Raw genomic sequence first — 26,677 nt, 5'->3', positions numbered from 1 at the left:
GCCTTAGGTAAATTCATAGTGTACAAAACAATGTGCTTTTTTTTTTTTTTTTTTTGAGCCTCTGGTAACAGAATCACAGTAGTCTGTATCTGAGCTTCCTGAAACATTTCATGTAATGTCCAAAGGCACTATATTTATGGTCCCAAATGTCTAAAAATAATATTCAGTACTCTGTTGTGCGTACAAAGTGGGATGGTGATTTTGTGTTATGCATTCCAAATTGACTTTTTAAGGCTCTAGATTTGACTAATAAGCTTTGCATATATTAGAATTTTCTATGCTGCTAAGTATTACATTGTAATTACAAATATCCATCATTATTGTCAAAATTGATGTTGCGAATTTGCTAAACTAAACATGCAGTGCTTTGCTATAAATGAGGGAAGGTCATTGAGCCATATGGTGATTGGAGGTATGATGGGGGATGTTTGTCACTACTGACTGAGTTATAAGAAACAAAGATTTTTGGATAAGCTGTAAAGCTGATAGAAATAGATGAGAGGATAAAGTTGGGACAAATCCTGTAACTTCTAGTGTGTTTATAAGAAGACAGAACAGGTGGTGTGTTACTTCATTTGGATTGTTTAATAAATTATGTTTATGGTTTATTGTTGTCTTTGTCATGAGATGACTGGATCCTATCTAATTTCAATGTAATTTATTTTCTAGATTCATTTTGGATCTATGAGGCTTAAATTCTTCTTTCTCAAAACGCATAGGTTTACTCAAGCAAAAATCAAGAGGCAAAGTTAATTGTCTTTATTACTAGAATCCAAGGATCGCTTTTGCAAAGTAAAACTTTATTAAGAGTCTGTTCTGTATGCTCAAAATTACTAGTCTGTCAAAATGACCAACAAAGCTTCACCTCAGATAACCTTCAGAGAACTGTTTCTTAAAGTCTTTTGTAAGTCAGAATATCTCAGTTATTATTTTAAAACTGTATGCTGTCAACATATTTCTGATACTCAATCCCCTTTCTCTCCTAAGGAATTGGCATTTTTATCACTTCCATATTGAAAGAATAATATCGGAACTGTAACTAGATATTTACTAAATCTAAGTCTTTAGTTTCAGAAATAATGCTGTGCTTCAGAAATGTCCTATCAAAATCTCATCATTGTCCAGACCAACCACACTGCAGTCCAAGAAGTTAGAATATATCAAGGCTGTATGCCTTGTTGTTTAACTAAAAAAACCTAAGCACTATTGCTTCATCAAAGACTATATCATTTTCCACTGACAAGTGGGAAATACTTGCATCCAGCAAGGCTGCTTAGCACGCAGTGGGCTTCTAAAAGAACAGTTACAGTCACCAAGAGGTGCAATACAGTTAGCCCTTTTCAGGGTACCCAAGTCACAAGCCAAACTACATCTCTTTTGAGAATGGAAGGTAACTCCTAGCCATGCTGAAGAGAGAAATTTTGGCCACAGCATTGGACTAAAACTCTAATCTTTCCACAAAAGTATAATGGAATTTGTAAAGGCAATTCAGAGCAGGCCAGGCCTTTTTTTAAGAACTATTCAGAAATAGCAGCACAGCAAATGGAATGGTATGTATCTGCCTCAAAAGGAAGAAGAGAGAAATCAGCCTTGTCAGGATTTGAACTTGTGGTTTCAAGGCATTCCCCACCTGGTAATTGGACTGCTGAGCTACCCAAGTGTCCTGGTGAGCAGTTGGAAGGGTCTTGGCAGTGAAAGCTTAGCAGAGAGCTATTAGTCATTTCAGGCCATCAGAACACTTTTCATCTGTTGGAAATTCTGTTTCTAGTTCCTGCAGCACATCCTTGCCTGATGCCTTGTTAACTGAACAGCTTGTTTGATTGGGTCCTTCACTGGTAACCCTCCTTCTTAACCTCTTCTACAATATAACATTGTAGTTGCAACTCCAATTAAGATTAAAAGAACGCTTTCATTTGGACATCTTTCCTTTTTTCTTTTAACCCTGACCTTCTGAAAAGCAATCCCTTCTGCAGAGATTCTTTATGCTTAGAATTAAGCCAATAACTTTTTATTTTTAGAAGTATAGCAACAAAAATGTATGTTTCAAAGAACTGCAAAAATAATCGTAGTTAACTATGAATAGCACTGGTAGTATTCTGGGACCATGAAGAAGAGGGTGTTTAGGAACTGAGGGTAAATCATGCCTGACCAGCATGGTTGTCTGGATTTGTGAATGAGGGGAGAACAGTGGATGTCATTTACCTCTACTTTGGGGAGGCTTTCAACGCTGACTCCCACAATATTCTTGTATCCAAGTTAGGGTGTTATGGTCTGGATTGGTGGACAACCATGCTCCTTTAAGACTGGTTGGATGCTGGGACTTAGAGGATGGTAGTTAATGGGTCTTCACAGGTTGATCCTGGGACTCATCCTGTTTCACATATTTATCAGTGACCCAGGGGAAGTAACAGTGCTTGCACATTAAGTTTGCCCATGACACCAAATTGGGGAGCCAACATGCTTGAGGGCAGGGCTTACCATCCAGAGGGACCTCAGAAGCTTGTAGGAAAAGGCAAACAGCAACCTTATGGAATTCAGTAAGGACAAGTACAATGTCCTACATCTGGGAAGGAGATGCCCCAGCCACAGAACAGGCTGGGGACTGACTGGCCAGGGAGCAGATCTGCTGAAAAGGGGCTAGGGATCCCAGCAGCCAGCCAGCTGTGTGCCCTGGGAGCAAGGAAGGCCAAGAGCATCTTGAGATGTATCCTGAGTTGCTCAGCCAGCAGATTGAGGGGAGTGATTATCCCCCTCTACTCAGTGCTTGTTAGACTGCATCTGGAGTACTGCCTTCAGTCTTGCGCCCACCCACCATACAGGAAAGACATGGATAACCTGAAGCAAGCTCAGTAGAAACCACCAAGGTGGTTGGGGGCTGAAGCACTTGCCCTGCGAGAAAAGGCTGAGGGAACTGGGCTGGTTCAGCCTGGAGAAAGAACAACATTGAGGGAACCTAATAGCAGCCAGAACAAGAGACGGCAGATGTAAAGTGAAGGAAGAGAGGTTTTCAGACTGCCTTTAAGGAAAAGCTTTTTCCCCACAAGGACAGCCAAGCAATTGAGCATGGTTCCCAGAGAGGTGGTCCAGTCACCATGCTGGTTTTCAAGACCTGACTGGACAAAGATGTCAGTAGCCTGGTCTGATCCTATTGCTGACCCTCCTTTCAGCAGGAGGTGGGGCTAGAGACCTTCCGAGCTGCTTTCCAACATGAATGATTCTGTGATCCTGTTGATCGGGTGGTCATCTGTGCTCTCTTCTTTGAAATGGGTACAGGCACAAACTGATAAAAGGATACAGTCAGGAAAAAAAAAAAAGTCCTCCTTTCCTAAAAACAGCCACAAGTGTCTCTCTCTCTGTATATATATAGATATAAGTGTGGGGAGGCATTTTCAGTTATTAAATTGATTAAAGAAAATGAAAGGAAACTCTTTAGAAATGGGCATGCATATTAGAAGCTTTTTCTCATCTAGGGCAACTTTGACAGAGAAGGTTAAGTTTTTGTTAGAAGTTTTGAGATATGGGACACAAAATAGCAAGATTTGCTTTAGAAATAAGTTACAAATCCGTGTATCTGATCATACAGCATGTATCATGCACACTGGGTCACAGTCACCAGCTCTCAAGTGTGTTTTCTGATGTTGGTCAATTTTTATTCCTCTCCTCTGTTCTTCTGAGGTAATCTTGTCTCATAAAGTATCTCTAGTGCTGTTCTCTTCCAGGCCTATTTCTTGGCAATTCTATTGGAACTCATGTTTTCGATATCAGCAGAGAAACCAAGTAGTGGCTTGTAGGTTTCATTCTATAGGCTTTTTGTGAGGACTGTCTAGGGACTCTGATTAGAAAATTCAAGGAAATAATACTGGGTTAACCAACAGTCTAATTTTTCATGTTTCTTTACTCTTCTCTCCTCCCAGCTTCCAGCCACCAACCCCACTCCCCCAAGCAAATCCTGGTTCCAGGAATAGGCTTTGCTTTGATTTTAGAAAACAGGCAGGTGTCATTGTTGTTGTGCTGTAGCTTGAGGTGGCAGTGCTGAAAACGTGTCTAGTGATGGGAGTTTGAAGAACACCTTGCTGATAAAACATTCTGTTGGTCCTGTGTTCAATCAGACAAGTCACAGCTACTTCCCTATGAAGTATTTATCTCAGTCTCAAACAGGCATCAGTTGTCAAATGTTTCTTTTTTTTAGTATTAAATGGTAATTGCATGCAGTTTTGCCTCACCTTTATTGGTGTCTTTTAATGAGACCTTTATAGAGGAAAAAAGAATGTAAATACACACACACACATATATATATGGAAATATGTATGCGTAAACACATATATTAATATATCATTCCCTCTGAAGTAATTCTATACATGGAGACATCTTCACTAGCATTAATGAGAGCTTAAGGTAAGCTAAAGGTATTTTTCTGCAGATTTTTTTTAATTATAAAAACTTTCCATTTTTAAATTGTATGTAATTCTGAGAATTCAGCTAGGCAAATCTTATCTGGTGCACATTCTGCTAGTAATAATGGGACATTCTGAAAATTCAGGCTGTTGCTACCTTAATTTAACAGGTGTTAGTTGGAAGGGAGAAGTGGTAAGAAAATACAGTTAGTGAAAGGAAACAATGACCTTTTATGAGAAGGATCCCTTGCTTGATATAATACTACTGTATTGTAAATCAGTATCTTGTGTCCTTAATTAAAAGCATCATATACTTCATTTTAGGATTATTAACCACAGTGGGCTTCCTAGAGGTTGGCTACTGATTGTTTGCCTTAATTTATTAAATACAACTTAAGCTAATAAGGAAAAATGCATTTTACTTTATACCTGTTCTGAAAGTCTTGAGTGTTCTAACCTGCAGGCCTCTTCCCTTGTAATCTGTTTTGCTTGCACAGATTGTGTACAACAATACTCCTCTTCTGTCTTTGCATACATGCTCAATGTCTTACAATTTGTAATAGCTGTTACGTTTCACAGTATGTTGCCTATAACTGTGATGTGATCTATTAATACATTATATTTGTTCACAATCACAAAGACAAGATGTCAGCATATTTGTAAAGCTGTCTTGGAAAGATGACTTAAACCTTTAGCATGTTGTGATACTGGTAAATGCAAAGCGGTGCTGAGAAAACATTGCTTGGCCAGGTTTATTTTGAAGGCATAGTACTGTGTACTTAAAAGCAATTATGTCTGTGTGGCATTTCAGCTTCTTTTCTTACACTCTGGTTTAGCAGAGCACAAAGATACAAGAGTTAAGACCTGAAAAGGAAACGGATTTTTTTTTATTTTCTGGTCAGGCATGACATAAGTAAACATTTTGAAATAAAAATATCTAAATCTCCAAGCAGCTATTATTTTCTGAAGTACCTCTGCTGCAATTTCATTTTTCCTTAATAGCCGTTGTTTCAGACTTCGCTTCTTGTGGGCTTCATTTTTATGAGGACACATGTTAGTTTTTCAATTGTGCTTTGGGGAAGGAAAAAGATGAACTCTTTGAAGGTAGAGGTGAATGACTGAGTATTAGGAAAAAGACTATTTTCTAACTGTAACTCTGTGGTTTTTACTATTATTTGGGGGCATTGTTGTCTCATAACTTTAGCAGGTAGTGCCTTTTCCCTGTGAGTCTGTGGTAATGTTTTGGCCCTGGCATTGTTCTCACATTAACCCCCAACCACTCTTTCTGTTTTCTGCTAATGTGTATCTGTTACTTTCCATAGCCATCCGCCTGCAGCGGCTTTGGTCTGAAGCCATTGCACTGAGTCTATTACCCATTGAGTACATGCTTTTGATTTAATTGGGAGTTAATTGTGTGACAGATGTCCATACGTAGGGATCACAAAAAGTGTTTTGAGCGTGCATATGTAAAAGAGCGCTGAGTGAATCTATTCAACTATACACTCTTGCTTGGGTACTGCTGTCACTAGCTTGCTAGAAGGTCTTTGCAGAAGATAAAATCAAAGGTGTTCTCTATTAAAATTCTAGTGTGCTTGGATGACAAAAAGAAAAGAAAATGCCTCATTGCATCTTTCGGCCATTTTTCAGTATCCGTTTCCAAAGAATGGTGAGAAAGATAGTAGATTGTGAAATGCAGTTTGAGTTTTCATTTGCAGTGATGTTTCTTAATGAACACTGTTGCATTCCTAGGACCTTTCCCAAAGGTCTATAGGAGCTGTATGCAGAATTGCTTTCCAGTTCTGTTTCTCTGGAGAGCTTGCTTGGTACCTTCTCACTGAAGACTCCCCTTTGTTTATGCAACTTGCTTGGTCTCTCTGAGGGGGATCTATCGCAAACTGTATCCATCTAAATGAGTACTGCTGTATTCCCTCCTCCTCAGCACTAACACTCATCCAGTGCTGTGCAGAGCCGATGGAGCTCGCTAATCCAGAAAAAAACCCAAAACAACAACAAAAGTTCACTGTTTTAGTAGGTTGGCCTTCTGCCATGTTACCAAGTTGGATTGGCTCACCTCAGGGCCAAATATCAGACTGGCTGTGCTAGTCTGAAGGAGGCAGAGGGAGGTTTTGTGCCTACCAGGGAGGGTGGCAAAATTGCAGCAGCTCCCCTTCACTGACTTTGCTTAAACTTGTTGCAATGCTGTATGCCCTCAGTTCCTTTGTGCCAGCTTGGGTAAATAATCATCCATAAGGTGCAGCAGCTGTTTCACTTGCTGGTATGCTTTTCATCTGTCACTCTGTCTTCAGATAGTGTTTCTTTTAGGTTAATGTTGTAAAGTTTTATGAAGATAGCCATATATTGTCTGCCACTGGCATTTCGAGCTGTGCCTTCAAATGGTACATGATAGGTTTTGGTGTTTATGCTTATTGAACTGAAAATACACACCATTAGAGTAGCTGATCAGCTGACCAGTCTGTTCATCAACCAGAAGATCTTTGGAGTAGCGCTCTTTAAAAAAAAAAAAGAGAGAGATATGTCTGAATGAACAAGTTCTTTTCATAGCATGTATATCTTCACTACATGTTGCTATACATGTTACTGTACTTTCAAAAGAGCTCAGTTGTTCATGGACTTGCAGCAATATTGCAGCCCTAATGTTGGTACTAGCTTTTAGTACATGCTCTGTTAAGAAACTCTTGAAGTGTAAAGAGTATGAAGGTTTGGAATTGACGCTGCTCACAACTGTTGTTGCATATAAAAAGCTGTTGTTTAAAAACAGACAGACAAACAAAAACCCTGCCAGTTTGTTTATATCTTGACTTAACACTTTTTACATAATTTTGAAAGAATTTGAGTGTTGGTGAAATGTTCCCCTGGCACCTGAATAAAGAAGAAAGGGTATTTTGCAGTTGTTATAGTATTGGGTTTGAGCTTTGAGTTCCGCTCATCCTTATTTTAACTGATATATTGAATCTCAATGTAACCTTAGTAAAGACTAGTACCAGGATATAAAGCTAGTCTTTGAAGTGTGTTTAGAGAATACTGGAGATGTATTGATTTAACTGTAGAATTAAGATTGTGTTGGGTGTTAACATTCATAAAGGTTTAAAGAAATTGTAAAATGAAAAAATAGTGCAACTTTCTGACTATAGATAAAAACTGGTCTGATGATGTTTTCTAAGTACATATCTTTTCTTTTTCAACAACTGTTGGGTGTAACAAGAGGAAGAGAGAGAAAACAGAACAATTAATGCACCATATGTACAAAAAAACCCCCCAGTCTGTAGGGGTTGTACTGAACAAGAATTTGGTTTACTCCTATCTATCTTTTTTACGTAGATAGCATTTACTCATTTGTATTGCATTTTGAAAGACTTGTACCCAGAAATGGATACTTGTAGTTGTTGTTTTTTCTTTTAAGCTAAATGTGTGTGTGTGTGTGTGTGTATATATATATATATATTAGGTCTTTGTGTCTTTTGTAAACCCTTCCTTTCTTGCAGAAAATATTATATGTTTCTGCACAGTTTTAACCTTACGTGTGTATATTGGGTGAATTGAAATCCAGCCATCATCAAGCAACAAAGTTACATCTTAATGATTTGGGGTTGTTTCTTTTCTAGAAGAAATAAGCAGCTTCACCTTGAAACCTTGCTAGGACAGCAGCTGCGGGTGAGAATGAGCTTCCATATTTAATACATTCTGTTACTTCACACTTACAAACACACACTCACTCATGCACACTAGTGTCACATTATAGGGGAACAGGCCCTCATTAAATGCACGCACCATCTGCTGGTGTGTGGCAGCAGGGTGGCACTCCATAACCATCCTGATTCCTGTGACTGAAATGTATTATTTATGAGCTCAAAGAGAAAATATGCTGCTTGGCTGGTGGAGGCTGCCTTAAGAGCTGGATAACACCATCTAAGGGTACAGATTGCTGCTGGCTATTCATCTTTCCTCTTCTTCCTCTCCCCCCTCAGTCTCCTCCTCAAAATTTTTCTCTTCCAACATCGTCTTTGGAGTTTTTTATGATAGTATTTCAGGCAATTTTGTGTCTCGTGTTTCACTTTTATACAAGATTGAAAACAGTTGTTGAAATACTACATTCTTTGTGGTGCTTGCCGCAGCCTTTTTTCCCTCCAGTGCCACACATAGGGTTTACTTTCTGTAGTAAAAATGATACTGATGTGATGTGGTGGTAGAGAAGTGGGACATTATCAACATAGCTGAGCAGGATCAGTTTACTGCCATTTCTCTTTCTCCTCCCAAGCACGTGTGTCATGAAAGTATCTACTGCTGAGTCTGAATTTTATTTTAATAGTGAAATTGGCCGTATTTTTTTATTGAGCAGTACACTACAGACTGCATAAATGTTCTTTACTGGGTTGAAAAGAAAGGGGAGAGATTTGGAGATAGCTGCAGCTTTGGACCTTCCTCCTTGAAAGCAGAGATCATAACCTCTTCCTACTTGCAGAGATCATGTCCTGTTATTGCTGCTTAGTGGGGACATGGATGAGGAAGTGTTGGACTGAGGGGTGAAATATACTTTGTCAGGAGAGGAGAGGGTTGACAGGGAAGGAGCCCTTTCTGTTATGGCTGGTCCATCAGTCTGCCTTAGTTGACTGCTAGATTACAAAGTCAGAACAAGTAATAACATATAATGTATTTAGTGGTTAGCTGAATGACCTTTAGAGCATGCAGAATAAGAGTAGTCACACTGATTCGAAATAATTTGGGGGATGATTTTTTGGTTCTTAGGCTTTTTGTTATGTTCTTGAACTTTGCAGCATCTGTGCCAGGCATCCAATAGTATGTTTACAGCAATAACAAGCAGTAAGGACTGGATTGGTATGCGAAATATGGTAATTTTCTACAATAACTTCCAGTAAAACCGATTTATTTTTTTTTTCTTTATTAAAGAATCTGGTCATTGTTTCAACCCGGGCAAGACAAGACCCTGAATAAAAAGATATATGTATAAAACTGGGTAAAATACATATGTGTGTTTATATGTATTTTTAAAAATCAGCACGTTTTAAAGAATGTTGAAATGTCACAAACTGTGGCACCTCTATGAATACACGTCTTTTTATTGTTTGTGTTTAGAACGTATGCCATTAGAAGGATAAGAGATGCCTTCAGAGAAAACAAGAATATAAAGGATTCTGAAAAAATAGAAGAACTAGTGAATAAAGCCAAAGTAAACCTAGAGGTTATTCATCGGCAGGTATGTTTATTTCTTTCATTTCATCTAAGAGTTGTACGCTCCTCAGTTAACTGTCTTATGCCACTACAGAAATAAGTAGATCCTTGCTCATAGCATCTCTGGATGAACAGTAGTTTTTGTATGTCTGAGTCTGACAGGGTGGGAAACATCCGTTTATCCATGATAGTTGCAATAGGGGATTTAGGGATGTTTGTTCCATTAACCAGAACAGGCCTTGCTGTCAAAAGTTTATATGCTCTTCTGTTACCTTTTCTGCTGTTTGCTTTACTATCTCTCCACTCTGCTTCTCTGTTCTGTCCTAATTTTCCTTTGAATCCATTTCCTCTAGCTCATGTGTATTAGATTCCTTTCCTCAAGCTTTCCTTCTTCCATTATAGGTTTAGAAGAGTGGCTGTGATACTCACTCCAAGTAGTCTTTCTTGCCTTCTGTGTTTGTTTTTCCCCACCTCCAGATACAGTGTTAGAACAGTAGCAGAACAACAAAATCCTAAAGTGAATTAAGTAAATGCTGGCTAAATGTGTCCAAGCAGGGTGATAGATTTTTTCGTTTAGAAAAAGTTGAGTCACTGGCAATATTTTTTTCTCTGACCGTGTCTGGGTAGCATTTATAACATCTCTGCTCCTTCCACTGGGTTCTATATTATTTAGACGTGAATTATACTTTGGTATACTTTAGGTACTTTATTACTTCTCATACGTAACCACTGTCTATCACAGTGACCACTGGAGATTTGAAGAAAGCAAGCTTCTACACCTGAACTTTCTAAGGACACTTGCAATGCTTAAGCTGTCTCTTCTTGCAAAATCTGCACTTACTGACACCGGTCAGAGCTCAGCAGTACTTTTACTAAATATCGAATGAATATGTGCACCTGTTCCTCCGTGGTCTGTTTTAACATGAATCTTTTAACAACCAGCAGGTCAGTTAGCTGGATTCTTATTTTGGTAGGAAGCTAGGCCCTTTGATTTGGCATTTAAGTACGAATATTTTGGTGCAGGTTAAATTATTTCTTTGGAATTTCTTCTCCCAGGAACAGGTGTTGTTTTGTGCTACCGTAGCTTTGCTATCTTTTTTTTAACCCAAACACTGCTATTTTTGTATTTGAAAAATGTGTCTCAAAGAAACAATTCAGATTGGATTGATTCAATGCAATTATATTTAAATGTTGGGATGTTTTTTCTCATATCTGTAGGTGATGAGTAGCATTTTCAGCATTCCTTTTTGAGGTTTTATCTTGGAGAGCCTTGATATCCAATATCCTCCAAGGAACTATTAGAGGCTGGAGAAAACAATGAAGGAGGGGATGTCACAGGAGAAGAGTCAGAGATCACTTAGACTGATCTGAGCAAGTAGTTTATTGAGTTCTAATCAGTAAATTTAGGTATGTAAAATATTTAATAAGTACAGGTGGATTGGCAGTCAATACTATTTCCTACACTTAAAGTTAGTATGGGATACAAAGATTATTGCTTAACCTTACTAGATGTATCTTAAATGTTACATGCATGCAAAAAATGTCACTTAGCAACCCATCGATGTCTGGTGTAAGGTAAGGGATATGTCATCCTGGAGGGGTAACCTTGAGAGGCATCCCTACTCAAGGGGAGATCGCCGCTGCACAGCCAGCTGCCATGGAGGGAGAGCTCAACGGACCCTGATGGCTGCAGATATTTGTAGCGTAAAGTGGTTGATTTGTAGTCAGACTTTCTGCTGTGTTAATGCAGTTTCGGCCACTTATTAGCCCAGTCTCCAGCCAAACCGGTATTTTTGAGGGTTGGTGCTGAGTTCTCACTGATAGCCTCACACAATAGGAGCAACTTCGGTTAGGCTTACTTGTTGAGCATCTGCCTGGACCAAAGTTCAGTTAGTTCAAACAGGAGGCGTACATCCTTCACAGGGGGTGGCAAAAGACAAGAATGCACAGGGTCATTTACAGAAATCTTCATCAAAGAAGTAACAATTTGTGGATGTGGGATCCCCATAGTAAAATGCTACAGAAAATCTCTTCTACATTGTGGCTAAGATAAGTTCCTTTGTAACTTATCTTATTCCTTTGTAACTTATCCTTTGTAACAGTAACTTTTGCTGTGAAATGGATGACTGAAGTGTACTAAATTTATTTTTGTTTTAAAATATCTTAGCTAGGCCCTACTTGGCACAACTCTTATTATAGCAAGTACTTCTTTTTTCTGAAAAAAGTTCAATTTCAGGGTATCAAAGCACTTGGAATAGGTGGGAAATATTGTTCCTGCTTTATAGATAGGTATCTGGGATGCTGAAATGAGGACACTGATTTGTAGTACCTTAATGTTCAGGGTACTCTCACTTGATGTGGGTAGGATTTGGTTCTCACTGGTTCTATGAGCTTAAATAATAAAAGGCAGTTGTAAGTCAGATGGTGGGTGGTAAGTCTTGCTAAAATAAAAGCTTTCCAGCTTTTCTTTCAACAAAACATGGTTCTGCTGGCTCATCTGAGAGCCATAATAGATCTGGGACAGATTTTAAAATAAAACTCCTCTCCTGTCTGAGTCCTGTGAACACCCAGATTACCTTGTTACTGTAGACCCTGAAAAAAGACACTATTTCTCCAAAACAGACTCTTGACAGGGCAGACTCTTTTCCTTCTAGAGTGTGGGTCTTGTCTTGCACCTTTTATGAAGTTTTCTTTTAGCCTAAATGTTGTCCATCAGCATCAGATAGGTCTTTCAGCTGCCTTGGAAAGACCAGGAAGAGCAGGCAGGCTTGGTTAATCTCTGACTGCCATACCTACTCACTGTCTTTTGTAAAGGAGTAGTTGAGCTTAAGGACATTTTGCGTTCATTGGTTGCTAGTGAATGTTTCGATCATGCATAAACATATACATGTGCCTGTATGTACACAAGTATCTCTAATAAGCCTGTACATGAACAATGGGTAACTGTTTCATATACCAGCCTGTATTTTGCACGGTAAAAATGTTGTGCATTTAATTCTTCCTTCAAGAAAATGACAGCAATAAAAGGTTAGACAAGATTTGTTATTTTCTCTTAGCATGGATTCTGCTTTTTTCATTACACCAGCAGAACCATTTTAATCTGCAACTTTTTTTTTTCCATTTTGCTACTTTGTAGTAATGGCAAAGAAATTTTATAAGAAATCTTTCTTGATTCAAGATTGAGAGAAGTCATTGAGAGCCACATTTTGCTCTACCACTTAATACATAAATCTTGCTTAAAATGTTTTACAGGTAGCTGTGAATTTTTCAGCTGGGAATATGTTCAGAAGCAAAAAGGGCATGTAGGGTTCTAATTCCTGGACTAGCACCACTCAAATTTTCAGAATGTGAAAATCTCTCCACGTATGTTTGATTTTTACAAACATAGAAAACCAGTGTTTAATACAAATATCTTAAACATCTTATAATCAAACTGTTGTCAAGCAAATAACGTGAAGTACCTATCTTTCTGTTATATGTTTGTTAGTTGGAGGATGTCTTTGTCACTGGGACATACCAGAATAATGCAGAATGGCCTCAGTTATTGCTAAACCTGCAGGGGTTTGCTCGTTTGTTTGTTGTTTCAAATCTCAGCTATTTAAGGGGTTTCTCCCACATGTGAAATCAATCTACTAAAGCTAAAGTAGTTTTAAATTGGATCACATTTTGGTATCATTCCATGTAAGAATTTCAGGAAAAATATACTTGAAAAGTAAGGAATATTAAAGAGTCTGACAAAACTTCCCATTTTTAACACTGCTGAAACAGTGAAACTTATGTTGAAGTATCTCTTTTATGTCACACTTCCAGCAATTTTCCAGACAAAGTATAATCATGCTGCATTCAGTTTTGGAAGGGTGTATGTGTTTATCTTAATGTTTGTAGGAGTAACAGACAGTAACATAGTAACATAATAAACAATGGAACTTTCTAACAGAAAATAATCTGATAAAAGAAAATCAGTTTATCAAGGTAATTTTTTGACACGTGAGTCCCTGCAAGACTTGATGTTTGGATAATAAGGATTATTTTTTTCTGAGTCCTTTCTACCCCCACCTCCCCACACCACACCCCCCAAAAAAGTTTTTCTACAAAATTGAGAACTGTTGTTCTTTGCAGAATTTCTATTACATTTCAGTGTCATCTCACTTTCAGCTGTGAAGCAAGAGATAAATATTGGAAAAATAGTAACAGTTTTAAAAGTAAGCTTTTCATCATGACTATTAAAAACCTTAGCATCTAAATTCATATTAATATTTACTTGCTGTCAAATTTAATCATGCTCTGCAGAAAAAAATTCATTCTTGCTCCCAGTTTAATTGAAGATCTAAGTAATGAAGTCATCTGACACTATTAAGACTTTATATTTAAAATTAACCAAGCATAATATAAAGTGCTTTTATTTTTAAATGCAGAAGCACTGAAGCAAACATGAGATCTAGCGTACTTTTTTTTATGTTTGGGGTTTATTGTGATGTAGCACATCTTGGCGCTGCTTAATTTTTCATAGCATGTCAATAGAAATTAAATAATATCTCACATTGCTGAAATTTGTTGTTACTCTAAAGTCACATTTATATTCACTTTACATTCTAACTTATGGTTTAGTCATCAAAGTGACCATTGAAGTGTAAGGTTCATAAATAACTATTTGAATCAGCCTAGTGGGAAATGTGAAATAGTGACAGATTACTGTCATTTTGTTCATGTCAGTCACTGTACTGTGAATTGTCACTGACAATTTGCTTGAATGTTACAAAAGTAGCTTTATAAAGCTGAAAAGCATGGAGGAACATTAATCTTTGCCTTAGTCTTCCTCTTCTTATTATTGGTTTCGATTTAAAAATAGTGTGGCTAAAGAAGGAGCAACTGATTCTTTTCTCAGCACTGTTTGTGAAGATGGGGTTTTTGTGTGCATACTGTGTAAACAGCACAATTTGTGGTGTCTTCCCTGTAAAGAAGGCCATTGTGAGAAATGCATTGTCACAAGTTAGTTTGAAACAGAAAGTTTTAAAAATGTTTGGGCCTAAGTCTTGAGGTCCTTTGAGTATTTTCGTAATAGCCATTCCCCAGCTATGCTAATATAACTTCATTTGTGAGTTTCTATTGCTATTGGAAGATGTTAGTGTTAAGAGAATTGCCCTGAAATGTTACTGCTGTTGCTGAGATTCAAGATTTATAGAAGCCACTTTGAAGACAGGATAATAGTGAGTGTTTTGAAGTGTTTGCTAGTTTTCTTTGTGGCATGCTGTCTCTCAAGTTTTGAACTGAAAATATAAAAGTGAAATTCAAAAGCTATATTAGACCTGTGTGCTCTGATTAAATCCCTGTTTTAATTTATAGAACATCTCATTCTTACATATTCCTCCACAGTACCTTCTCCTCAGTTTTAGATAGTAGCTGGAAACTACCAGTCATCTTGTCGAGCTAAGAAGAGTTATTTTGGTTTTCTTGGCAGCTCTGAAGCCTTCAGTATCAATTGTACTGTTTTTGACATCACACAACTACAGTACTCTTCAGTAAAACTTAGTCCCTTCTTCATTAGTCCCTTTAAATAATGCAAACTGATAAGAATCATGGTTTGCACAAACCTTTCACAGGGAGACAAGAGATGCACTGTGAGCAGTTACACAGTCAGGATGTGTGGATCTTCTTCCTTTACACCTGGCTGGTCATCGGTGTTTTCTAAGGGAACAGATGAACTTTTCTTTTGAGTTTGAGTTGTTCTTCCTCAGGCTTGACCTCTCTTACTGTTCCCTTCAGATATGTAGAAGAATGAAGGAACGTGGTTTTGAAGTATGAGAACTCTATTAAAAAAGTTCCACTCATAATGATAAATATTGAGTACTTGCAGCATTTTTCATGTTTGCAGCACGTTGTAAGTACATTCTAATCCTTGCAATATTGATTGATTATAGTAACTTTGGCTCCATTTCTTTTAATGAAATGCTTCATGTCTATGCCTTGATAAAAGCCTGTGTCATACTTAGTGTGAGATTTCGGTCTCATATTCTTGTGTTTCTGTATATTTCCCATTTCTAGTAAAAATGATTAGTATGGTCTTGTTCTTTTACACAAATTTCAAAACAACTGTTGAACAGTTCTTCTGGGTCTTTGCTTTGCCTTTTTTTTTTTATTTATTTTTTTAGCAAGCCAAGTTCCCAGTGCAGCTGTGTTAAGCCAAGTACTGTGCCTTCTTGAGGTGTTCTTTAGCAGTATCTCATCTTAGCAATATCACAGATTCAAGTAACGGATGAATGGAAGTGGAAATGATACTGAATGAATGTACTAATACAGCACTCATATTATTATGAACTGGTAATAATATAGCCACAGCATAAGGAAGCATATTTCTGTTAATCAAAATAGTATAAATATCAAAGCATGTTTAATAAATATTAGCAAGACAAGAAATTTCAATTATAGTTACTCTAAAAACCAAAAAGTAGAAGTACCTTCATTTACTGCACCTGCTTTGGATTTTATTGCTCATCCTGTGTGATTTTATCAGCAAATATTCCCATTGTTTTCCATAGTTCAGTTCTAGTAATCCTGTGATTGATTTGCAGCAATAGCAGGTAAATTAGTAAATGCCAAGGTGTATGTATTTCTGGACTGAAAACATCTTGTTGAGCATTCAGGGGACTGGTACCAATTTACACAGTTGTGTGTGACATTGAAATTGACTGTCTCGAGGAACTTCTCAACCTTAAAGAAGCATTCTGTGTATCTGAAGATACGTGTATTTATACTGCAAAGCGCTGTAGGCTGTAGGCCCTTAGCAGGAGGAAGTTCATTATGAAAATTCTTATTGGTAGTTTTAGTTTCAGGCTACAAGTCATATTTCTGTCTAATTTTTATGAATATATAAGAAAGTTGCAAAACACTATATAATGTATTTGATTATGTTAGCAGCAGTTTTGAAGCCAAAAGGAAAGAATAGCTGGAAGAGCTTTTTAAGCACTCTGAGTACAGGGTGCAGCACCCACACTACTGTTCAGGAATGTATATGATATTGGCAAGTCACGTTTTCCTACTAGCAGCCAGTTATGTTAGAGCTCTAATGTGGCTTCCTCTTACCAAGTTTGTCACTGGAAGGAAGTTTTAAAATCACAGATTAATTTATTGCTTTTCTTGAGAATCTCCTTGAATTTTATTTCAAATTTTTTTCAGCTTCACAATGGCAAATACCTATTTTTCTACAAAAAATAATAGACTTATAGTTCTTAGATAAGAGGAGTGTCCTTGGAAGTTCGCTGCTTTTTTACTAGTGTCATATATTTCTATTTATTACAGTTGCATCTACAGATTCCAACCAGGATAGAGCCAACATTATGCACAGAGAGAATATTCCTACCTCTCGAGCCATTTAATTTCTTACAGCACATGTAGACACAGAAAAGAGTTTTCAAATGCCTCATTCACAGAAGAAGAGCAGGAGGTGAATGGCATAATCAAACAATGGTTAAAGATCCTATTAAAACAATTTTATCAGGTCACTGCATGGTATCAGTTTTTGAAGGTGATCAAGCATCTGTACACTTCTAAATACTTGCAATGGCATCTAGAATTTAGCAAATGGTTGTTATGAGACTCTTGCACTTCTCTTGCTCCTTGTTCCAGCAACACTGGTAGTCAGTTTTTAATTGCTTTAGCAGATCATGAGTTCTCACTTGATTGGTTCCCTACATGCATTTACTGAAATTATGCTGGCAGCTTGTGGCAAAGCCAAACACTGAATTTAAGTCAGCTGACTTTGGTTTTTAGAAGGCATTGGGGAGATTTTTCTGTGGATTTTTTTTTTTTTTTAAGTACAAAGCTCTTTGGGCTGATATTTTTAGATTATTTTTTTCCCCTCAAGGTCATTTAAATCCTATTTGTTATGTTCAAGTTGCACTTACCTTCCATGTGATTTGAAAACATAACTCAAGAAATATACTTTTGTATATTTCTTCTTTCATAACAGTAGCCTACAAGGAAGAGTATGTTTAAGAAAGCAACAGAAATCATGAACTTACCTTAAGTTTCAGTGCTCTTTACTTGGAAAGAGACACAGGTGCAGGTGGAGGAAGGTGTAACATAGGATGGACAATACCTGTCTTTTACTAAAACAGGAGAAAGTTTGAAATTGAAATTTAAATAATTGAAATTGGGAGGTATTACATTCAGAACTGTACTGGGTTTATATTCCAGCATGAGGGTAAATGCCTTTTATGTCCAGTAAATATCCATAAGGTTTTGCAGGGGGAAAAGGGAGGAGGAACAAAGGAAAAAATGTAATAGGAGGGACTTTGGAAAAAGTTTGATAAATTTGAACAGAAACCCAGGTGAATCAGAACTTGGCCCTTTGCAAGACATGTTAGTAGTGAGGTCCACTTCAGCCAGCCTTTTCAAATAGGTTTTTCATGTTGGCGTGTAGGACAGCTTTGGAGATATGCAATATTGTAATACATGCCAAAAGCCCAGAACTGTCATACCAGCTTAATTTCTAGAATCTGAATGCACACGGAGTATAACAGACATTTTACCCGTCTTCAGGTGGCATGGCTCTCCAGGTTACACCTGTGTGAGTCTCCAGGGCGGTGTTACTCCTTAGGCTTTCATTTAACTCTCCTGATGGAGAGCAAGATTGTATTTTCACAAGTGATTTGCTGCTATTTGCCCTGCTGACTAAATTACAAGTGGCAGGTTCTGCCTGCAATATTAAATACCAAAGTAGACCCTGCATTGAAAGTAACCTTTAGGCTACAAGCAAAGGTGATTCAGAGGTAGAATGAGACTTTGTCTTTTTGATGTAAGAGCTTTAGTGTAAAACACAGCATTTGATGTATGCAGTAACCTTTCTTAAAAAAAAAAAAAAAAAAGACTGTTGAGTGTTGGCAGCTGCTTTTAAAATACTTTAATTATCTGTCATAAAGAGCTGTCAGTATTTTTGTTATATGTATTTAGTGGCTAATCCAGTGAGGTTGGGGCCTTACCATAAATAATAAGTAGTTATATAATGCATCCAGTGCTCTGAGCATCCTATATTATGCACAGAGGAGGGCTGTCTGAAGGACAGGAGAAGGACTTATTTTCTAGTGAGCAATTTGGTGTGGCAGTATGTCACATCCAATCAAGTAAATGCTAAGTGTAAACTTCCGTGTGGAAAAGAGTAAGTTTCATCAGTCTAGCTGGTCCGTAGCTTCTTTAAAGTTAGCAGCACTGATTGAACCAGTCTGTGCTGAAGAAAGCTCCAGAAGCAAGGAAAGCTCATGTTTTCAGGGAGATGTGTTCATCTGCCACTTGTCCCTTCATGCTTTCTGCTTTTCTGTGCTTGGTGTCTCAAGGGCTTCTGCTCAGTGTATAAATGAATACAGTTCATAGGGATGGCTGTTGCAACAAAACTTTAAGGGGGTCTTTTCCAAATGAGGTGAGCGACAGCAAGTGCATGTGTGTCCTAGTATAAATATAAAATATTGCCAAGAGAGGGAAGGTAGAAATAAGTGCTGGTAGTTTTGATCACAGCTCAAATGACTTATGCCATGTTTCTAGTCTGACAGTGTGATCTTGAGTTGATGCCTGCCCGTCTGGTTTGTAGTGGTACCAGTTGAGGGATGGTCTGAAGATTGAGTTTCTAGCATTAAAGTATATTAACCCTTGAGCAACTTTCTGTCTGTCTTGCTCTGTGGTGTCTGCTGAAGAGCAGAACATTTGTGGACAATTGCTTTTTTTACTGAATAGGGAAAAGAGAAGTATGGCAGTTTTGTGTGTTATTTATGAAACATATAACCTTGTAAAAGCCTTGCATGTGTATTGTGACTTACGTTCATGTCAGAGCATAGATCTCACCTAAGCGTCTCTTTCCAGTGGTGTTATCATGGGGTAAGCCAGTTTTAAGTACAGCTTACAGGAAATTAAAGGGATTGCTGTTTTGAGAACTTCTGAAAAAAGTAAGAGAAACAACAGTGCTGTTATTACAACAGTCATCTCTGTTTTGGTCTCCGACAGTTTGTTGGTTACTTTTTAATCTGTTGTTCTTTTATTTCACTTTCCTTGCTGAGAAAACTTGCCTTCCTCATTTTGTACTGCTTATTGAAAGGAGACAGTGTCAGGTTCAATGGCACCGCAACTGAGCCGGCATACTTCCCTCCAGGAGGAGCTTTGGCACTTTTGCCTGGTGCCTCAGATCCCCAGGACTGTGTTCTGCTGACCTTGAACTGCAGTCTGTAATTCAGGATGATGATGTTGACGCTCTCACTATCCAACAAGTCACCTAGTCCTTTAGCTATGGTACAATGTTTTTTTAATGACATTTTCACCCCCCATGCTCAGTCATCAGTCTCTCAGCATATTACAGTTACAATTTTTCCCTTTATAGCTAATGAAGGGAAGACGAAGCATTTTAGCTCCTCTTTAAGCTACTTGTATTGTTTTCTGGCCTTTCAGATGGCCATGCTTCTCCCTTCAGCACATTGGAAATACAGTATGTAAAATCTTCCCCTGCCACTCTAAATCAGATACCTTTTTTTTTTTTTGTCTCTTCCACAAGTAGTTTGTCAAGTCTAAAGAATTTATTCTAGTCTTCATTCTCAGCATAAGGCCAGCCTGCAAGGAGCTCTATTTGTCCTGTTTGCTCCAAGAATCTGGCTTCACAAGTGCTTTTTATTCCCCATCTTACTATCTTCATGCTTCTGTTGGTTCAGTCACTAAAACTCTTCCATTATCCCAGTTGCAAAGATGCCAGATGTTTTCTTATTTTAAAATTGCTTGTCAAAATGAAACCTGTTTATTAACCCCACCAATGTTAACTGTCATTTAATAAAAATCTGAAAAAAACAGTTACTTTAAAAAAAAAAGCCTTCTTCACAGTCCTGTGTGTCTGCATGTATTGTGATTCTTCTGGGCGTCCATTCTGGGGGTCCGTTGAATACCCCTGTGGTTTAGCATAGCACCAAACATGGTCTCTGGCACTAATACCATTTCACTGAATTTGCAGATAGGTAAATTCACAGTGATCTGGTTTTATTTTTACAATAAACATACATATGGCCTTCACATAAAGCTCTTTCAAACAAAGGAGCTTCATCATTGACATGTTACGTTCCAATTTTATCTTTTTTGCAGTAATTTGGATTCTGTCTAGTGTTTCTGTAGTAAGCTGCTTGTATTTGAGGGAAATGTGTTTGATCCATGAAGTAGTGATGAAGGCCAAGCTTTAGAGAAGAAAGTTGCTAGACTCCAATATCAGCATGTCTGATCCAGCCCTTGGAAGTTTAAGCAGGGAGAACTGTTTTCTAGACAAGAGTGTAGAGAGAAGTTTAATTAGTGTTTATGCAGTCTCCTTGGTACTGGTGCATTGCTGCTGTCTTTAGCTCTGTGCTTTCTGAGGTGAGCCTGGGATTTTTTTGGCCATTAAAAGCTATAGCTGCAGTGCCCTTCATCTTGGTGACAGGCATTATGCCAGTACATTAATTCTGAAAGCAAGTAAAAAGAAGAAAAAAGGAGCCCAAACTTTTCCAGTCATATTTAAATCACAAATTGACTGATTCCTGTTGTTATTCTCTCTGGGGTATGTCAGATGTATGCTTGCCCCCTTCGATGTATAGACTGCCTGAATGTCATTCCTAGGCTGTTTGCTTTGCAGGAAGTGAACCATTACTAAGCAGAGTTTCGAGTTCACCTTTATAATTTGGTCGTCTGTAGAATGTACATAAATACATGCTTTGAAACAAAGATCTGCTGTTTATCCTGTAAACAATGTCTTGTCCCTCACCAGGGCAGTTATGAATATTACCATGTAGTGGCTAAATAATATGTTCCTAGTCTTTCTCCTGTGAGCATAATTCACTTGCTGAGCAGCTGCTTTGGTAATTTTTAACCATATTTTGATCTGAGTGTATGTTTAATGAGAGCATTATGTGACCTAATCACTTAACCTTTCACGTTAATACAGATCTTGTTTGTAATTCTGTTGATTTTGTTGTTGACCCAATGCTTTGATTATGTGTTCTAACGATCTTAATTTTAATTGAAAGTACTTTTTGTCTCACAGAAGTCTTAATTTCTATGCACATTTGTCAGTAGTGAATACTTATTGGGGGTGATTACACTCCAACTGCTTGTGCCAGTATACCTCTGGGAGGTTAATCAATCTTGTGCTTTTTAATTGACATCAATAGTGTGTTTACATTTATCAATATTTCTTAATTGTCAAGTTATAACAGTGGAACTTCAATAATAAATCATGCCAATGGTTAACTTCATACACTAGATTTTTAAGAGTCTCCTTAAGCAGTTTGACATGTTGTAAATTGCTTTTAAATGATTTGTATGTATGCTCTTGGGGGAAGAGGAGAAAAAATTGGTATGCTAAGTTGTGCTGTAAAATAATACTGAAGCATTAACCCATTGACAGTAAAATACCTTTACCACATGTATGGTATGCTCTATGGGTAAAAAAAAGGAAGTAAGTCTTTTCAAAAGTGCTAGTTTTATTACTAATAATTTTGTGAGTATGACAGTACACCTACATTTGTTGTGCCATCCTAAGGGACTTGTCAGGGCTGGGACTGTTTCCTTTCTCTCAGCTGTAAAAGCAAGGCAGAGGGCAGAGAGAATTATTAGTACTACTGCTGCTTTACAGAAGTAGTAGTGAGGTCTGGGAGATAAGGCACCCTGTTTTTAACTCTGCATTTCACCACGTGCCTGTCCTTAAGATATTGAGGTGGAAATGAAGAGGCTACTTCTGTTTAAATTTAAGCATAATATTTAAAGACTTTGGTACACAGAGAACTAAATTATTTGCCCAGGTTCCCAAAATATGCTTACAGCAGGAGGTAAAGCGTGGTATTCCAAGTCTTAGAACACTGTCCATGTCAGTAGGTATCCCTTTATCATCTACATCACTCTCTTCTCTGTCCCCTTTAGACCCAAATAGCAGTGGACTGGAGAAGAAAATCTGCTTAGACAGAAACCTGGCAGGATGCTGACCGCATTGGTTGTGTCAGTCTTACTATGTTTTATGGGCCACACCGAAGACAATATAAGAATTAAAAGCCCTGCCTAATGAGCAGTGAAGAAAGACTTAATAGTTAATGCTGTTATTTTCTAATTAAATGAGAGCCAGTGTGAACACCAGGATAGGAAAAGAGAGAAGTAGGGAAGCAGCTATTTGTGTTTTTTGCAATTTTACTTGTCTTTTTAATTGACATCCTAAAGGTGAACTGCAATTTTTCAAGTAAACATACATATACATATAAAAATTCAGATAAAAGTTATTAATGTTGTTAAACTCAAACATGATATAAATTTAATTATTTTAATATCTTACTGTGTAGGGCCTAATTTTACAATGCTGCTTGTGAAAGGAACTGTTGACTAAATTAGTTATCTGAAATACTGTAGAATTAAATGGTATTTTACATAGAGTTAGAGATACACCCTTTGCTTAAATTGAAAATGAGATTAGAAAAATAAATGCTTATTTGGGGAAAGAACAACAGGTGAGGAGTTGAAAGAGCTGGAGAATGAATATGACTAACCTCTTTAATCAGTCGGAACAGTAGGAAACAAGTATTTGTATACCTGATGATAACGAACCATCTTTATCAAGGGGTGAGTAAAAAATTCATGAGGGTCTCAGTCCTAGGACACAAAAGGACTGATTTAAACATCCAAATCTTGATGCAGGTAGCAAAGTTCCCTGTCATTTGAGCAATTCAAGATCAGACATGTCCGCATTCCCATTCCTCTTGTCTTTCTTGTTCTCCATCCTGGCTCCATCCTCACATAGTACTCCAGCTTAGTATTCTAAAATACTATATTTCTCTGTATTTCAAATAAGATACTGTTAGTTGAAAACTATTGTTAATAGATGGATAGTTTTTATTTCACTTCTTTGAAATTGTATGAGAGAAAAATGGCTGGCAAACAAGTGAGTTAAACACTAGTATGAAGCCTCATGCCATCCTACCCTGTGTTGTAATTGAAATTTCTGTTTCTGTAATTCCTGTCCTCTTCTTACTAATGGAAAAAATCATGTGTTGCCCAGGTCCTTAAAAAAAAAAAAAAAAATCAGACCCAGAGATTTTGTTGTCAGTATACAAAACTGAGATGTCTGTAGTCTAACATCAAGTCTAGCTTTTATGTGAAAAGACAAATTAAAATATTAAATGTTTCAGTTTTAGTCTAGCAGCCATTCTGTTGACTTCTTGCAAATGTTAAAAGTAATAAATTAAGCCTGTCCCTCCTTTTTCAAATGAGACAAAGCTGATAAGACACAACTATCTAATGAACAAAATTATAGTGGCTACCAAATCAAATCGCATTAAAGCAAGCATGTGTAATCAATCTGTTTGTGAAGGGTAAAGCAATTCAGAAGACAAAACCATCGACACTTTCTTTAGCATGGCACATTAAGTATATTCACATTGTGCATAGAGGGCTTTGTGGTAGGGTGCTTGTGTGAATAAGTTGTTATTTAGTTTCAAAAGCAGGCATCCTGGGGTGCAGCTGATATGGCATGTCAGCCCAGACACTTCTGCATGGGTTCTGAGCTAGAGGTCGTTTGCATCAGTGTCTAAAAGGGTAAGTAAGCTTGGGTCGGTGCATGAATGTGTGAACACAAGTCTTTAAGAAGTGGTAACCTTTCAGTGGCATTCAAATTGTATTTGCCTTTTTGGTTTCAAACCTGCAAAGATACCCGAGACATACATGAAACTAAATTTAATTTGGCTATTAGCATGAAGAATGTAAAATCTTGTGTGTATTAAGTTCAGAAAAGGTGATTTTCATGCACTGTCTTCCAAAAATATATTTAATGCCAGCATAGCCCGAACAATAGATTAAACTAGTTCAATTGCCAGGTTTTCCAGTACTTTTGAGGAAGACTGAAATTGCTGCTACCAGGTCATCAGGTGGGATATATTTTGATACTTAAGTGAGCCTGGTACAGGAAATTGTCTTTTAACCTTCTTCCTTTCCTCAGACATCCTACACCAAGTGAATACTGAGGCTACTGAGAAAGTAAGGAGTGTAATGAATATTCATAATGTATATTCTCATAGACTGAAAAGAGAGGAAGGCTCTTTTATTCAGAGGGTACCTGAGCAGATTGGTAGCAAGGATCTGGACTTGTGTTCACATGTTTATGCTGACTAATATGGGCACTTAAGAGCTCAAGGTACTCGGGAAGTCACTAGAGTGTAAGCTTCAAAATTACATAAGCATTCGAGAACATGAGCTTTTTCCTTTTAATACAGTTTCATATACTGAATACCGAAAAAAATGGGTACAGTGTAAAAGTAGAACTTGTGGTCCTTTTCATCTTCTGGTAAAGTACAGGCAGTCTATGTTTCTGTTTCTTTCCTCAATCTTCAGCTAAGGGTAACTTCATGTAGCTACCCTGCAAATCTGTGGGGAATACTTCCTTCAGGGAGTAATTCATGAGCTACACAGTGTGCTTTATATTTTTCACAGGTGCTTAGCATGTCCATCTCCTGTTGTAAAGCTGAAAGCTCTGGGTGGGGGAATGATGGGGCTTGAAGAAATACCCAGTAACCATTGCCACCATTGTGTTTGCTGATATGCAAACAAGGAGCCTTTGAAACTCAGCTGATCAGACTTCAGTGATGGTACTTCCAATTTCAACGGTTTGCAATAATCTAGAGTTAAGAATTTGGTTTTTTTTAAAAACACTACACAGCTTTTGCCATTCTGTGCAAGTCCGTAGTGAGTTCATACTGACTCCCCTGTCATGATGGCAGTTGATCTGCAAGCGGTGGCAGATAATTCAGTGAGGATCAGGTTATATGTTTTGTATATCTACATAAGGTGGTAAAATTCAGCTGTATAGCACATTAGTTTTGTCAGTGCTGCTTGATTGTGGTTTTCATTTTCAACTTTTCATTTAAGGTAAGATTGGGGTTCTTTATTTGACTTGCTGGCTAAGGCTTTTAAAAATGTAAATATCAGTCTTCTACCTCTAACACAGAGTGCTGCGAAGCTGAGAGAAGGAGAATCTGACCTGCTCTTACAAAAGAAAACAAAACTGAGAAAGGGTGGAACATAGGAGCAGAGAGATTCAAGGTTTCCCACCGTATAGTAATGGATATGACCTTTAGTATTGAGGCCTTTGGATCAAATTTAAGTTGGCATTAAAATTTTCTAATAAATTCCCTGCTGAATCTCAGAGTTTTTTCCTCAGATTTAATTCAATAAGGTCACAATAAAGCAAGTGCTGTCTGTGCTATTGTAATTGCTCTCAGCAGGCTGATAATATTATTGCAGAGAAGTGCCAGCTACTGTGCTTTTATTTCTTTCTTCAAGCACTGTCCTTCCTACATGCTTGCTCCCCTTGCTCTCAGGCCTACCCGAAGTAGGAAGTGAAGCTGTTTTAAATGCCATTTGCTTCTCATTTTAACATGTTTTTATAGAAATGTTTTCCTGAGTCTCTTCAACAAAGGGAATAAAAGCATAGCCAGTCTTATTGCAGAATAACTGGGGGCTTGTATTTCCTTTCCTTAATTCTCATTAACCTGTATGCATTAGAATCAGCCTCTAAGTTCTTGAAGTTGGTATTCTTAAACACACAATGCTTGGTTTGTTTTGGCCTAGTGCTTTTAGGGTTATGGAATAGATATACAGCTAAAGGAGTTTCTCTTAGGCACGTGGGGAGAGACACTGAATACCCACTGTCCTATAGTTCGTTAAAAAAATGACAAATTGCAGCTCATCACAGTGAGGCATATGTATGTGGAGTCCTGCACTTGTAGATTAATACCACATCTTCTTTTGCAACGGGACTTTCAGAACAGCATTGTTAATGTGGCGTTTCTTGTACAAATGTAAATTTATGCTTAGTGTGCTACTGGTAGATCTGTTACTACTGTATTGGAAGTAGATCAGTGCAGTAAATAAATGCAAATGCAGAGTGCTGTGATCATGGTTCTCCGTATAATTCTGTGTGACTATGAGAGACTCAATCAGTGCAGCTTCAGTATCAACTCTGTGTGAGCTGCACTAGCTGTATACCAAGTTTCTAGATGCAACCTTCTCCTCTTTCCAGTCAGACCTACCATCTAAAATGTGGAGTT

General features: G+C 37.7%; 1 protein-coding gene across 4 annotated transcripts in view; it reads left to right on the top strand.

The window, feature by feature from the left end:
• The window catches only part of LYRM4 (LYR motif containing 4), a 90,439-nt gene that overhangs the window by 10,209 nt on the left and 53,553 nt on the right, over positions 1 to 26,677 (top strand). For 2 of the 4 annotated variants that reach the window (XR_011329131.1, XM_069809032.1), the window contains exon 2: positions 9,507 to 9,627. The exons of 1 other annotated variant lie outside the window; for it this stretch is intronic. Coding sequence is in view for 2 of the 3 variants with exons in the window: in XM_069809032.1 (XP_069665133.1) it covers positions 9,507 to 9,627 (121 nt within the window). In the remaining variant the exon portion in view is untranslated. Of the gene's footprint in view, positions 1 to 9,506; positions 9,628 to 22,511; positions 22,566 to 26,677 lie in introns of those variants that run through there. One more of the 4 variants, XM_069809034.1, reaches the window with a different exon arrangement.

This window comes from Haliaeetus albicilla, chromosome 21, assembly GCF_947461875.1.
Source record: "Haliaeetus albicilla chromosome 21, bHalAlb1.1, whole genome shotgun sequence".
Taxonomy (NCBI): Eukaryota; Metazoa; Chordata; class Aves; order Accipitriformes; family Accipitridae; genus Haliaeetus; species Haliaeetus albicilla.
The sequence above is the reverse complement of the archived record's forward strand: the minus strand, read 5'-3'. Positions and strand labels throughout refer to the sequence as shown.